Source organism: Chelonoidis abingdonii, chromosome 23, assembly GCF_003597395.2.
Source record: "Chelonoidis abingdonii isolate Lonesome George chromosome 23, CheloAbing_2.0, whole genome shotgun sequence".
NCBI classification, from domain to species: Eukaryota; Metazoa; Chordata; order Testudines; family Testudinidae; genus Chelonoidis; species Chelonoidis abingdonii.
In genome coordinates, this window is record NC_133791.1 from 3,725,935 (window position 1) to 3,741,743 (window position 15,809).

At 42.4% G+C, this 15,809-nt stretch overlaps 1 protein-coding gene across 1 annotated transcript in view; it reads left to right on the forward strand.

Moving 5' to 3' along the window:
- The window catches only part of MEGF6 (multiple EGF like domains 6), a 233,632-nt gene that overhangs the window by 36,248 nt on the left and 181,575 nt on the right, over positions 1 to 15,809 (forward strand). The window contains exon 4 of the mRNA XM_032763797.2: positions 12,407 to 12,511. Within this exon, the coding sequence (XP_032619688.1) occupies positions 12,407 to 12,511 (105 nt within the window). The remainder of the gene's footprint in view (positions 1 to 12,406; positions 12,512 to 15,809) is intronic.

Below are 15,809 nucleotides of genomic sequence, written 5' to 3' on the forward strand. Positions count from 1 at the left end.
TGGTGTGTCCTGGATGGAAGTTGGAGGCATGTAGGTAAGTATAGCGATCAGTGGGTTTCTGGTATAGGGTGGTGTTTATGTGACCATCACTTATTAGCACAGTAGTGTCTAGGAAGTGGATTGCTTGTGTGGATTGATCTAGGCTGAGGTTGATGGTGGGATGGAAATTGTTACAATCACGGTGGAATTCCTCGAGGGCTTCTTTTCCATGAGTCCAGATGATGAAGATGTCATCAATATAGCGCAAGTAGAATAGGGGCCTTAGGGAACGAGAGCTAAGGAAACATAGTTCTAAGTCAGCCATAAAGATGCTGGCATACTGTGGGGCCATGCGGGTACCCATAGCAGTGCCGCTGACTTGAAGGTATATATTGCCCCCAAATGTGAAATAGTTGTGGGTGAGGACAAAGTCACAAAGTTCAGCCACCAGGTTAGCTGTGATATTATCAGGGATACTATTCCTGATGACTTGTCCTAGACTGGTAGCAGATGTATTTTGTTGGATGATTAGTGTTGAAAAGTATATTTTTAAGAAGGGATGGATGCAGAGCAGCTGGCTGACCCCAGCACTCTTGCTGCTGCTTCCACTTGTGGAACTGTACTGGTCTTATAGCCATGCTGGGAGGCTTTGAGGATAAAAGCTCATTGTAGACACAGTCAGTATCCCCTGGGCCTTAGAAATCTCCAGCTGGTTATATTTTACATACCTAAGTGAGTTATAAAGTCTAATCCTGTGGGTCTTTGTGGGAGAAAAGGCCAACAAGTCAGAGTGATAATAAGAGTTAACAATCAGATAACTGCGATTTCAAGAGCTGTTTGCTTCCAATGTTTCCATGAAGCACAGTTTAGTTAGGAGCAAGTCTGTCTTTTCTGGTACAGTGTCTCTCCCTCCCCCGGCCGCTAAGGACATGTGCATGAAAACAGGCTCTTTGTTCCTTGGGACTTCACCCAATCCTGCTGCTTAATCCCCACCTGAAATCCTCTTTTTTTTTTTTTTTTTTTTTTTTTCTTTTGAACATCACAGGCAACTGCTGTGGTGAACATTATGATATCACAAGAATGAATTATGATTTTGGTTGAGTAGTAAGCAGCAGGAACCACTGAACTTTTATGTATGTATGTATTTATAATAAATATTCCTAGTTGTATAGTAAAAATCATGAAAACCTAGGGCGAAATGCTTCTGAATTTTCAATGTCAGCTGCTGTATATCAGTCACCTTGTTAATTAACATTATTTCTCTTCTAATACATTGCTTCTTAATGACGTAAATGAAAGTACTGTCTTTTTTCTTAGATTCCTTGATTTTTGGGTCAAGCTACAAAAAAAAAAAAGGGAAAGAGAATCTGTTTTCTCTCCCCCCTGTGTGCCCCTCCCCATTCCCTATTTTTAACATTTGGAGCCTGGACACAGAGTTTTAGCATGTAGATTTCATGTACTCCATTCAGGTGCCTATCTGACATATGGTCTCTCTCTTCCTTCCCCCTCCCACTCCCTTCTCTGTTGCAGAAATATGTCTTCACCACAGGCTGGAGTTTTTGTTCTGTCCGTTTTACCTTTTTGTTGTGGGCTCACATAAAAAAAATGCTTTGATCTCCTTTACACCATTGATTGATTCTCAAAAGCTCCTATGCCAGATCTGCTAGTTACCATCTTGCCAACAAATTAAAAGGCTCTGTGAACTGCTCCTTGGAGCCAGGTGATTCTACAGCGTTCCATTGCACATCTCCGTCTCGTGATCTAGATCTGCTTTGCCGGGAGAGATGTGCCTTTTGTGTTGCTCCAGGTAACATAATTACATTTCTTTCCTGCATCAGCCCTGTCACAGTCTAGATTTATATCTCGCCAGTCCAACTTCAAGAAGCAGCATATTTCAGCAAATCTGAAGTGAGCTGACAATGAGCGCTGTTCAATTTAAGAAACTTTTCAATGTTCTGAATTTTTTATTTTGTGTGTGTATGGGGGAGTGATGGTACAAATTAATGATACAAAGGCCACATTGTGTTAGGTTCACTGTGTTCATCCCATAGGATGGACGCAGGAGTTGGGAGGAGGAATGGGGTGAGGATGGAAAGGAAGATGACCTGTAGTGCCCGAGCAAACACCCCTCTCTGATCACAAGTCATATTGCTGCCACGCAGGTCACATTCCTATCTGTGCAAGTATTAACAGTGCTGTGAGCTAGAGAAGAGGTGTTGTTCCACACCTGGCATGTTGATACCTGTGTGGTTTTGGTTTCTTGTGTCCTAGTGGTGCACAGTGCTGGCTTAAGATGAGTGTGTCTTTAAAGGCAAATTTTTAAGCGTTTCCAAAATTATGTTGACAATACAGTATTTTCATCCATTGGTGTGTGCAAAGCCTCTTGCTGGCATGTGCAAAATAAATATTCATGTTCTTAAACTGCACATTTTCCATGTGCAAATACTTTGTTTTTTGTATATGCAAATGATTGTATCTGAAAGAATTATGGGGCATTTTTGGAGCATCCCTGCTAACTATAATAATATGGCACAAATGGATGTGAATTGTAGAGCCATTAGCCCTGCTATTTTAATAGTGACTATCGTTAGTTTGGGTGACAGGGGAAAGGGGGAATGCACAGACTGGATATTGCTATGTTGCCAGGAGGGAGTAATGCACGCTCAGTGCATGGTGTACTGCTTTGATTTGTCCTAGTAATTTGAATCTTGGGAGTGAATGTGTGAGGAATAGGACCTCCCAGGAATTGTTCATCAGTATCCTTGAAACCAGATAGGAACTAGAGAGGTTCCTAATTCAGCAAGCTGATTTAGAGAAGTAGTGAGTGGGAGGGATAGGGATGGGGATAGGAGCTATTCCACCTACACAGTTATTTGGTGATTATTGCTCTTCAGCTGACCCCAGGTGTTGGGATATTTGCCTGTGTTTTAACCACCCACTTTCGTGTGCCTGGTCACTGACAGTGAAGAAGGGCAGTGCACCAGCTCAGTCTCAGGGCTTGAATTGGCTTTAGTGCTTGTCTGCTGTGGAGTTCTTCCATGTGCTGGTGCCCATGGCTGAGCCCAGTACATCATGCCAGCAGGTGTCACCATCGTCTCTTCAGATCCTTACAAACATAGTTAAATAGCTGAAGACGATCAGTTATCAAAGCGTGTGAAGCCATGCTGGAGATGTATTTAATTCTCCAGCATTTTCTTTTATGGGAAGTCATAAATACAGAGCTGGCAGTACTGCAAGCTTAGATGAGAAGGAATTGTCTTTCCACAAATTTTTGTATTGCATTGAGGATCACAGATGAAATTAGCAGGTGCTGCTGCTATTGTCTCAGTTAGTATTAATGTAGTGTAGAGAATCACAGACACTTTACAAAGAGTGTCCATAAACACACATGAAACTTCCAGGTGAACATGAAATTCCCCAGGGGCTCAAAGATGGAAGAGGACACTCTGTATCATAAGTAGGTTCACAATTGGTGTGTTCCTCAACCATTTCTTCATGAAGTAAGGTGCTGCATACAGGCAAATGAAAAACTTGAAGTTTCCCTTTAACCTGAGTCCAGAACACTAAAGTTAGTACGTTTGGAAGAGGGACAAGCTGATGATCACAGAAGTTTCAAACTGGGAACCGAATGATGATGACTTAACAGAGAACAGCATTTGGTAATATCAATAATTCCTAGTGGGAAGATAGCTCAGTGGTTTGAGCATTGGCCTGCTAAACCCCAGGTTGTGAGTTCAGTCCTTGAGGGGGCCACTTAGGGATCTGGGGCAAAATCTGTACTTGGTCCTGCTAGTGAAGGTAGGGGGCTGGACTCGAGGACCTTTCAAGGTCCCTTCCAGTTCTAGGAGACTGGTATATCTCCTTTAATTTTATTTTTTTATTTTAACCTTCAAAGATGAAATTTTGAAATTGTAATTAAAGCCTGATTACAGTAGGACTTTTTGCATTGTTAGTGCTGGTAATGGTAAGTTCAGGTATTTTCCCCATGGTTTTGTGTAGGTAGCCCTGCTGAAAGCCATACTAGTGCTAGACAAAACTACCCCCCACCCCCGTGCTCTCCACAATTCTTAGTGTATTTAGATGCACCCTAAGAAAGCATCAGTCCCAAGCTGTGAAGCAAAAGTGACTGTGAAGCAAAAGTTTCCCATGAGAGGAAAGGGGTTATATGCTTAAACAAAAGCCAACAATAAAGTCTGTCCGCATCAGATGTTGCTTTTCTCAGTACCACCTCTGTGTTACGTGGACTCATTGATGGATTTGAGGAACAACTAAGATGTTAAATAGAATAACATCAAACTGGATATATAAATCATCACTGAGTTAGAATGTCAGACTGTGATATTAGAGAGACAAGGTAGGGAAGGTGATACCTTTTATTGGACCAACTTCTGTTAGTGAAAGATAAGCTTGTGACCTACCCAGAGCTCTTCCTCAAGGTAGGTCTGAAGAAGAGCTCTGTGTAGCTCAAAAACTTGTTTCTTTCCCTAACTGAAGTTGGTCCAATAAAAGGTATTACCTCACCCACCTTGTCTCTCTGATATCCTGGGACCAAAAGGGCGGCAGCTGCACTGCAAACAAACTGTGATCTTGTCAGGAATTAGGAGAGGGAGGTGAATGACAGAGGAACAATTATATTTTCAATCCAAAAGATGAAAGAGAGTTCCAGCTTTCTAGCACAGACAAGACCTGATACATGCCTGTTCTGACAAGCTTTGAGGATAGTGTCTGGAAAGGTGCTTTGTCCATAGCCAAGTTGTAGTTAAACTGTATTCAGCACTGGCTCAGCTGCAGCCGTGGATGACAGCAGCAGGTAACTTTCCTAAAGAGAAGTATAGACAGGGCTGTCTCTCTCTCAGCCCAGCCCTGCTTCCACTGAAGTCAGTGGCAAGATTCCCGTTTGCTTCCTTGGGAACAGGGTTTCGGTCTAATAAAGATTCACGATATGTCTTCAAGGTTACACTTTTTGCTGGCAGTCAAGCTTCACTCAGTGATTGTGCAGGACGGCAGCCCATGTTAGTCAAAGGACTCCAGTACAATCTGAACCAAACCCCAATCTAAGCTGCATTTGGCTTTCATTGAACCGTTAATGTTTGTCAGGGTCACTTGCTTTCTCTGCTAGTTCTAGTAAATTAATGTTTCTGAGCCAATAATTTTTGGATCACCAGCCCTGTCTCTTGTAATTTCAGCTACTTGAATAATTATGGTCTCTGGACTCATAAATTGGATCAATGGGACAGGAGGGCCCCTAAAATGGATGATCACGACAGAATTGGCAGTTGCAGTACATTCCTCTCTGGAATGCATAAGCTGTAATACATCATTTCACACTCTTGCTTTTGCCCCAGTCTGTCCAGGATGCACTCCTTACTCAAGCAAAAAGCCTACCGGAGTTAAAGACCGAGTGAGAACTGTTGGATCAGAAACTATGTAGAGGTCAGTTTCAGATGCACAAAGCTGCAAACTCACTCATCTAGACATACAGTACAGCAGGGGTAGGCAACCTGTGGCACATGTGCCGAAGTGGCACTCACTCTGCCTGCGTACTGGCCACCGGTCCAGGGGGGCTCTGCATTTTAATTTAATTTTAAATGAAGCTTCTTAAACATTTAAAAAAACCTTATTTACTTTACGTGCAACAATAGTTTGTTCTATATTATATACTTATAGAAAGAGATCTTCTAAAAACATTAAAATGTATTAGTGGCATGCGAAACCTTAAATCAGAGTGAATAAATGAAGACTCGTCACAGCACTTCTGAAAGGCTGCCAACCCCTGCAGTACAGTGTACAGATACATGTACGCTTCCCCCGCTACCTTCCCTGTGTTAATAATTATCTGGCTTGTGTTTGCCCTTGTGAGATGTATTTGTATCTACTTCAGTTATAAAGCGTATATTTTTGGACTCTGTTACAGAATTCGTTTAGTCAATGCAAGAAGCGGTTATGGGGCGACAGAGAGAAGGAGACCGAAGTAATAGTAAGACAGGAGAGCTGGAAGGGAAGCCCCTGCCCCAAACCATTGTTATGTCCTGCTCAGGGGAAACTAGTCACTGACCTATTGTGATTCTGATTCTGATCTCTTGGGAGGAGACAGTCAACTGCTACAGTGACTGACAGCATCGTAAGACCCCAGTTAGACAATTTTATAGTCCAAATATTATAATGGACTTGAAAAAAAAAGAGACAGATGCTGTCTATGTTTTTCTTATTTTTACACAATTCTGTCTAGATTAATTTTATCCTAGTGGGAGATATTAATTATTTTGTGCTTAGGCAAATCCTAGGAATCATATATTTAACCCATATTTAAAAATGTTTCCCTTAACTATGGTGTTAACAATAATTTAGATTTTTAAATCTTTTCTTTTTCATAAACTTGACTGAATGCTCACCGTCTGTGTATATTTTTGCACTTCACTTGGCTAGAACAATGAAACTTGACTTCTCAGTTTTACTTTTTGTTTACGCTCAGTTTCATGTTCTCATCTGCTAGAATGGTGATGCTGTGACTATCCAGTAGAAAGAAGTTTCTCCTGATTTAAAAGAAAAAAAAAACACTCTCCAAATTCTTGACAGTGTCTACTTATGAAATAGTTAAGACACTTAGTACTATACTATCCTGTACAAGTCATAGTTCTGGCTATTTTGCCTAACTGGGGGGAATAACCTCGGCAGTTTAGTTCATCCCCAGAGGACTAATAGAGACCGTATCAAATCTTCTTTTAATTTTCACTCTGTCCAGTCATATTAATCCATAAGCAAGTAGATGATATCACTGCTGCCATTGTTTTCTGTCACCCAGCCAGCAAAGCATCTAGGAGTATCTTCGTTTCTCTAAACACTTAGCATTTGCTCAATAAACACTAACACTAGCCCTGCCGTTTATGCGTTATTTTGAGCAAAGAATTTGCAATGAGAGTTAAACACACTGGGTTTGTCAGTGGAAAGCAGCAAGTTGAGAACAGGGTTCCATTGGAATTCCAAAAGAAGAAGTTGGAGAAACAGAGAATTAATTGCATATTTAATCTCTGGTTCTCAGGGACAGACTATCTTGAGCCTTGAAAGATAAGGTTTAATAGTTATTATATAGCAGTCTTCCTGCTGCAAGATGCAGGAGTCCATCCACTCTGATGCAATTGGTCTTTCACGCATTCCACACACATTTCACGCATAGTTTGATGTTTTGGAGGAGTATAATTTTCTTGATTTGTTAACCAGTTATTTTTCAGCAACACTTTTCACCCAGAAACTAGCTGGCTGCAGGGGCTGGGAAGAGAAATGCAGCTTTTCAGCTCTCAGTCTCTGGTTCAAATGATTCCCTAGTTGGTAGTGACTGAAAGTTTTTGCCATCTAATGTCTGATCTGTGTGAACTGGTGAAGTCAGTCCAGTTGCCAATCTATAGGTGTTCACGTTGGAGTTAACAATTAGATTATCCCCACCTCTTGTTTGTTGGCACTTTCAACAAAAAGTGCCAGGGAGTGAGTGGTCCATGGAGATGAATATATCCAGTTACCCTAGATGTTCCCTCAAGGACAGGGCTAGTTCTGAGAGTAAATAACCAAGGTAATTCACTGTTAGAGGAAATAGCTGCTGTTTATGTTAAAACAAATGAACAAAAATAATGATTGCATATGGATTCATTCAACCAGAAATATGGGGGACAGATTCCAGAAGTGGACATACGTTCCCAATAATAATAAGAAATGCAAAAGGAAATTAAGATTTTATTGAAAGATGGAATCAGAAAATGAGACCATATGAAGACTAACCAGAAAAAGCCCCAGCGCCAGACAGGAAACAGGGGAGATATACTCCCTCCTTTCCAGACTCATTGTAACCACTCAATACATTGTCAAAAGTGTGTAGAGGAAGTGCTGGGAGTCTGCTTGGGAACCGTACTGGATATGCTGATCAGACACAGACTAATGGAGCACCTGGAATGTTAGCATTTCATGATGATGGATTCTCAAAAGGTAGATCACACCTAACAATTCTAATGACTTTTTTTTTGGAGGGAAAGCAGCAAAGAATTGCCAGGAAAAGCAGCTGTGGATACAAATTTACCTCTGCTTTAGGAAAGGGTTGGTGGAGAATTGTACAAAGAACTAATCAAAAAGTCATAAATGAAATGTATTGCATTGCATTTTAAGGTGCATTAAGGAGCTAATGTACTTGTGTATAATTATTCCTAATCAGTACCGTGGAGTTAGTCAAATCATCATGAAAATTATCCTTACCTTCATTACTTAAATGGGTTCTCCTTTTTACCAGACTCTGCTAACAAGAAAGCTGTAGCATCATTGCAGTAAAATATAAAATAGCTATTCATAACAAACAGTTCACCAAATTCAGTAATATTTTCTGTTCATGAATTATCAGCAAATGGCCAGATTTGTGTAAATGTTTGTGTAAGATTTCCAGCAAAAAGGATTAAGTGAAAGTATTTTTGCCTATGGATTGCTCATGAACCATTTGCTGTGACTGTTGCTTGAAGTATTCACTATTTGGACTGTGTGATTGGTCACCTCAGTAATACGGTTTTGTTTCTGCTCTCTGATTGAATGATTCCCCAAATCATGACGAGCTTTCAGAATGGCTGCACAAACAGTTTTGTAGTACGGATACCTATTGGTGGTGGTATACATATGTATATGCAGCATATATACATTTGCTGGAATAATGAATACCCAAAGCAATAGTCTTGGTGTAAATAATCTGTAAGGAATGATGATACTTTGTTGGAAAACTTCAAACCGTTACATAAATCTGGCTGTTTGCAGATAATTCATGGAGAGAAAACATTGCTAAAGTTGTTGAACAAATTGTTATAAAGAATTCATCCAGCTCAAATAGATTCCAAGACTTTGTGTTACCTACAGCTTTTTAGTGGCAGCGAGGCATTATTAAAAGTAGGGCTGACTTTCAAATCTCACCTCTTTTTAGTTATGTAAAAAAAATTTTTTTTTACATATAATATAGAATTTCAGACCTCGAAAATTCTAAACTGTGGAGATTAACATTTTACCTATTATAAGCCCCAAATCTCAGAGCATCATCTGTTTAAGTATCCGTTGTAGAGTAGTTTCCAGAGTACCTGTGAAGTTACTTATTGTTTAGTTTTCCCATGGGTTCGAGTTCAACACCTGTTTAATCAATGAAACGATCTCTCTGAAGATTTGACGGTACACATTTCAAACAGGAATACATGCTGCCTCTCTCTCTCTGCTGAGCTGCCCATGTGTCAGCAGAGCAGCATGATGGAGCCATGAGATCACTTTGCTCTGAAATTTGGAACTGGATCAGCAATCAGATTGTACATCTCTAAAAATGTATGAAATTAGCTCATAATTGAACCGTAAAGCAAATAATTGCTACTGAAGGCACAGAGAGAGCAGGAATGTGGGGGTGTTTGGAGAAGTATCATCACTTCCATCGAGGAAGGCTGAATGCATGAGGAATGGCACCAAGGATATCATGATAGAAAAATTCTGGAGGGGAGTGGGCAAAGTTGTGCAGCATTCTCGCTTCTGTCTCCCTGCTGAGGCTGCGGCTGCTTATTGGGGTTAGTGGGCCAGGCCTATCCCAGGGAGTGGGGTGGTGGCCTGAGGGGGTGTCTCACCGATGGCTGTCCCAGGGCAAGGATCAGGGTCTGGTTCATTCCATGATGAGCTTGTCCCAAGCCGCTGCTGCTGCTTCCTGTCGGCTGTTGGGGAGCAGGGAGGCTCTGACAATGCTGTGAACACTGCAGCACCGACTGGGGAGGAGCTATGAAAAGTCAAGGGGAGCAGGGGCAAAGACTGGGCTACCACCTCTTGCAGAGATGGGTTTGCTACAGTGAGAGGAGAGTCACTGATGCACCACTGCAGCACAGCTGCAGCGTAGCATTTTAAGTGTAGATGGAACCTGTATTATAAAATGTCTGTCTCTCTGAAGCAGCTCTGGAAGACATTGGGGCTGGAATATTTTTTGCAAGCCAAGAAGTGCAATATGTTGCAGTTATCACTGATGGATATTTTCATTTGGGAAATCCAATGTCTCGTCTACTTTAAAGTGTAAGATCCTAGGGGCAGGAACCTAGTTTTATTTCTGTTTAGTGCCATGCACACCAAGGTGCTATCTGAAAAATAGCAACTCTGCACTTCTCTTGTTCCTTTCATTTGACAGTCTCAAAGCACTTATTAAGCCACATACCATCCCAGTGAATTAGGTCAGAAATACATGAAGATCACTTCACTCGCTGCTGAAACACAGCTAACTCTAGGCTGGAAGGTAGCAGTTAGCACACAGCAACACTATGGAGGTGTTCAGAAGAGGAAGTGAAGAAGAAAATCATCCAACTGAAACTGCATGAGGCATTTCAGGGGCAGAGTGTATTTATACCTGAGCTGGGGTTTTGGCCAGGATGCTGAGTTTTTAATAGTGAAGGTGCAGGGAGTGGTGAATAAGGGTCATGCCCTTCTGCTTGGGAGAAGTCGGAGAATAGCAGTACTTTTGGAGGGCTGTACACGTCTCAGTCATTTGACCTTAAACTCCACTGCAGAATGCCCTAAAGCCATTTAGATGGCTGAAATCTGCCAGTCCCCTATTATGCACAGAATTCAGGAAGTTTACAAAAGATAGAGCTACTTGCTGTCATCGACTCTGTGTGTTCAATGCAATGGTTTCTGGTACAGTGCAGATGGACCTCATCCAGGGAAACAACTGGCTTTTATAAACCCCGGGCCTTCATAAAAATGCGCCTTTGGATTCTCACTATTTTACTGTAATTACATTGGCTGAGCTACAACTTTGAGCAAAATGTGTTTCAGATCAAGCTGATTTTAATCGTCCTTTTAGTAACAAAATGTTGGTTATGTGATTATGCCATAGAGTATGTTTCTTTCCGTCAGCTTGTTCCACAGAATACACTTAATTCATGTACAGCCAGATCTGGAGAGTTGCTTAGGATCTGCATGTTGTGGATGTTCAGCCCCTCTCAGAATTTGTCTCTTACAAACTTTACCTAAATAGTAATACTTTGTACTTTCCTAATGTCTTTCATCTAAGTATCTCAAAGCATTTTACAAAGGACCTAAGGAGCGGTGTCTCTGGAAACCTGTGTGAGATGGATCAGTAGTATTGTCTTCATTTTGCAGATAGAGAAACTAAAGTTCTGAGAGGTGAAGCAATGACAGAGCCAGGAGTAGAACTCTTCTGATTCCAAGCCTCGTGCTTTCTACAGTAGAGCTTAAATTAATCCCGCACAAATGCTGATATGAATCAAATGCACTTGAGAGATGATACTAAGTGCTTGTTTCTCTTTTTGTGGGCAGCCATCACTTCGAAGGGAACTGAAAGGCTTTTTAACTGCAAAGTGACAAGTATAAGGTTTTCTTTTTTCCCCACCACAGTTGTTGAAGTCACTAGCACCTTAGTACAGGCTAAGGAATGCAAGGAATGTAGTTTCTAACTGCTGCTTTTGGCATTAGTGATGTCAGCCATTGTTGCAGGAGCAACACAGAACAGAACCCTGAACTCTCATTTTTGGCAGATAAATAAATCAGAGAAATATTGTTCAAAGAATGTGTTTGAAAAAGAATGTATAATTTGAAAACATTCATTTGTGTTCTGTGATTGGCGATTGTGGACAGGTTAAACATCGATTAATTGAAAGAAAAAACTGATGTTTGAAATGTTTCTCATTTATAAGATTCCAGCCTCTCTCCATCCCTGGAATTATTGCTACTTTCTAGAAATCCTTTGCTAAAGTGGAGCTTGCCTAGCGGAGGAAGAATCAGGGCCGTGCCGCCACCTTCATCCTAATGATCCCACCTTTAACTTAACTCAGTTGTTCTAAACTACAGCACATATTCTTTCCTTTGTATCCCCTTGTATTCTACAAGTTAAGCAGGGTTATTCTGGTAAGTATTGAGATGGGATATCTCCAAGGAACACCCATCTGTAGGTACTGTAGAAAGCGATGTTGATGATTCAGTAAGTGGCATTGTTTCTTCTGACCCAGTTAGGAATTAATGCCCCAGATTGGTCGTAAGGAAATCACTGGTGCTGGATAAGTCACCTTTCAGATGAGGCATAAAACAAAGTCATTAAAGACCCCTTGGTGCTTTGTAAGACGAGTTTAAAACCTCAGTACCCTCCTCACTCCCCCTCCCTCCCCATGTTTCATTTTGGGTAAATGCTTTGAATGCAAACATGGGCACGAGGTCAGATATTCTTTCTCTCCTGGCCTGGATTTCTGGGGACTCTTTTTCTGTGTGCTATTAAACTGCTGCTCTGATTTAATCCACAGGGGGATGCATTTTGGGGCTGGTTGTGTACTGATGTTTATAGTGAGCTTTGGGAACCTTCATGATGAATGGACATTGAAGTTATTTTAATGTGTGGACAATTATGATCTCATGTTGTTACTTCTTCCCTCCCCTTCAGCTGTCTGCAATTATGGAGTTTGTTTCAATGGAGGAAACTGCATGGAAGGATCTTCTCAGCTTTGTCGCTGCCCGTCTGGTTTCCAGGGACCCCGCTGTCAGTATGGTGAGTAGCCTTTCCAGTCCCTTACCTTAAACCTTCCTCCTACGTATTCTGAATTTAAAGCTGAGGGAGCAGGCAATGAAGGATGTTTTCTCTGATGTTTGCTTCCTGACCCCAGCATCCTTTATGTTTGCAAGCTGCAGTTTTATCTACACAGCTCCATTAATTTGCTCTACCCGTATTCTGGCTCCTGTTTGTTATGTTTTGAGAATGGGATGTTTGGGAAGGAAGTGCTTGTCATGACTTGCTGTGAATACAGCCCTATCTCTCCATAATATACAATGGCCTTTATTCCTGGCCACCACCAGCAGAAGTGGTTTGTTGGAATCAGAGAAGGAAGCTGATTAAAGTTGGGTTGAACAAAGCAACCCTGGGGTCATTTCCTGTGAACTGAACCTTTAGCCATTGGACAAAAGCCAGACTGAGCCCAGCAGTAGACCATCGCCATTGGAAGGGGAAAGCAATGGTTAGCTATTTCTAGCAAGGGTATCAGCACATGTTTTCACATGTAGATGTTTAAACATTGACAGAGTCTGCATCAGAAAGGACTAGCTAGGGCTGTTGTCTTCTGTCAGGTCTTATAGGTTTTGAACTATTAAACTTTGTGCATTAGCTCCTAACACAATACACACATTCTCTCTTGTGCAGGTTATTGAACTTCTTATGTTATGCAATTCAGAATCTCTTGTTGGCTGATATGCTGTTTGGTAGCAAGCTGCTGCTGGAGAGCAGGCCAAAAACTTTGAGCACTACTTTATACCTAATTTATACAAAACAAACGTACATTGTATTATGTACAAGAACAACGTACATTGTATTATTCCTAAGGGGTCTTGGGAATGTCCATCCATAGCGTCCTATCAGCCAATACATTTATTTGGTTGGCAGTCTGGAAAATGCGCCATGATATAACGATTAATCATAGTGCATTGCAAATCTTTGACAACAAATTAAAAACCAATCGTAAGTATATTTTTTCACAAGGCATAATTAATTAATTTGTGCAGTTCATGGCCATTAGATATCACTGTGGCCAAGATCTTAGTAGTAGTCAAAATAGGATTGGACATTTATATGAATAACGAGATAAACCTCAATTACATCAGATAGGAATAGAAACTTTTGTGTGTCAGTGTATAAGCCAATCACTGTTTGATAGGAAGTAGTTTCCTCCATGGGCAGGTTATTTGATAATTGCCCACTAATGGGTTTTGTGCACCTTCCTCTGAAGTATTTGGCATAGATCACTGTCTGAGAGTACTGTAGTAGACAGTTGGGACTCAGGGCATATGTAATCTCAGATTGCAGTTTATATAGAAATACACAAACTAGCATTCATCCAGCAGTGGAGTCATGGTAGCACAGGCATCAGGCAAGTTAGCTCAGAGGTGGGCAAACAATGGCCTGCCGGCCACATCCGGCCCACAGGATTGTCCTGCCCAGCCCTTGAGCTCCCAGCCCAGGAGGCTAGCCCCTGGCCCCTTCTCTGCTATCCCCCCTTCCCCACAGCCTCAGATCACTGTGCCGCCAGTGCTTTGGGCAGCGGAGCTGTGAGCTCCTGCCGGGCAGTGCAGTGGTGTGGCTGGCTCTGGCTGGGCGACGTGGCTGTCAATCCTGGTGCTCTGAGCAGTATGGTAAGGGGGTGGGGAGCAGGGGATTGGATAAGAGGAAGAGGGTCCCTGGAGGCTGTCAGGGGACAGAGAGCAGCGGGTGGTTGGATGGGGCAGAGGTTGGGGGCGGGCGGTCAGAGGACGAGGAGCAGGGGGGTTGGATAGGGCGTGGGAGGTCTGGGGTGGGCCTGTGAGGGGGTTGGTGATGTGACATGTGGGTGGGGCAGTCGGGATATGAAGCCGGCGGGATTGGATAGGGGTTGGACGTCCGGCGGGACAGTAGCGGGCAGGGTACCAGGAGGGGTCAGATCAAGGGAACAAGGGGGGCAGGTGGGTTGGATGGGTCGAGGGTTCTGAGGGGGGCAGTCAGGCAGCGAAGAGATCATTGATAGGGATTGGGGACCAGGCTGTTTGGGGAGGCACCGCCTTCCCTACCGGTCCCTCCATACAGTTTTGGAACCCCGGTGTGGCCCTCAGGCCAAAAAGTTTGCCCACCCCTGAGTTAGCTGCTTGGGTAATTACCCAGAGTTCTAGGTGGGCTTGTACGGCCTGCACTGAGGTCTGTGCTACAATGACTTTGCTGCCATTCATTCCCTAGTTGTATTAAAACTGTACACGAGCTGCAGTCACCCCTGGGATTCCAGTGTGGACATACTCTAAGTGAAGGAATTCTGCTGTATTTTTCTTTCTTTGATGAATTTAAGGAAGGTGGAAAATTCAAGTAAGTATTATTTCCTTCTTATTTTAGAACCATTGGGCGGGGGGAGGAGTTTGGTTTCTCTACCCCCAGATTGTTGATTAGCCATGGTAAAGGGTTGGTCTTATCCCAGTGAGAAGGGCGGATCAACCATTTAAGAAGGGCTGGACATGGGGGAAGATCTGGGGTTGGGAGGACATAGCATAAAGCTTACACTTCAGCCTTTGTGGCTGGAATGCATAGAAGAGGACTGGTGAAACAGGGCAGTTTACTACATTCCTACTTTGTTGTACTAGTTCTGTTGCTGCAGAATAAGTGATCAGCTTAATGCTGCACATTGAAGAGGGCAAGGTGACAAGTTTCCGCCATTCTGGTGCGCCAGAAAGCACCTAATTACCTGGTATAGTGGCCAGCAAGGTTTCAGCTGCTGAGTCAGCATGTTAGAGCCAATTTTTCATGCCACATCTATTGTAAGGAACTTTTAATCATTGTTACAGGTATCAATTAAGAAGTGCATAAAAGGCTTTAAGTCTCATTCAGATAATCCTGTTAAAGAAAAAAACCCTGGTTTGCTCTCATTCAGAAATGCAATTTCAGGTTAATCAAGAAACTCTTTGCTGCTGTAAAAGAGTTTGTTGTCAACATTAGATTGTGTTTTCAGCTGGCTCTGTATCCATCCTGGACAGTCAGGAGGAGTGGGAATGTTTTCCACCAAAGAATCTGAGCCTTCCTTTGGGCTTGACTGGACTGTGGAACAGCCAGTGCATATTGAGTTGGCATGTGATCCTTTATCTGATAGCCACCCCATTTTTCTGGTGATGGGCCAGGTGTAAAATACCCACATAGGGAGAGAGCCAGTTTCCTTGGTAGTTGAAACAGAAATTCCTTCAAAGGCCCAGGAGTGCCAGCAACCCTTTGCTGCTGCTATTTTGCTGAAGGGCATCCCAGCCTGAATTATTTTCTGAAATAGAGACTTCATTTGGGAACAAATGGC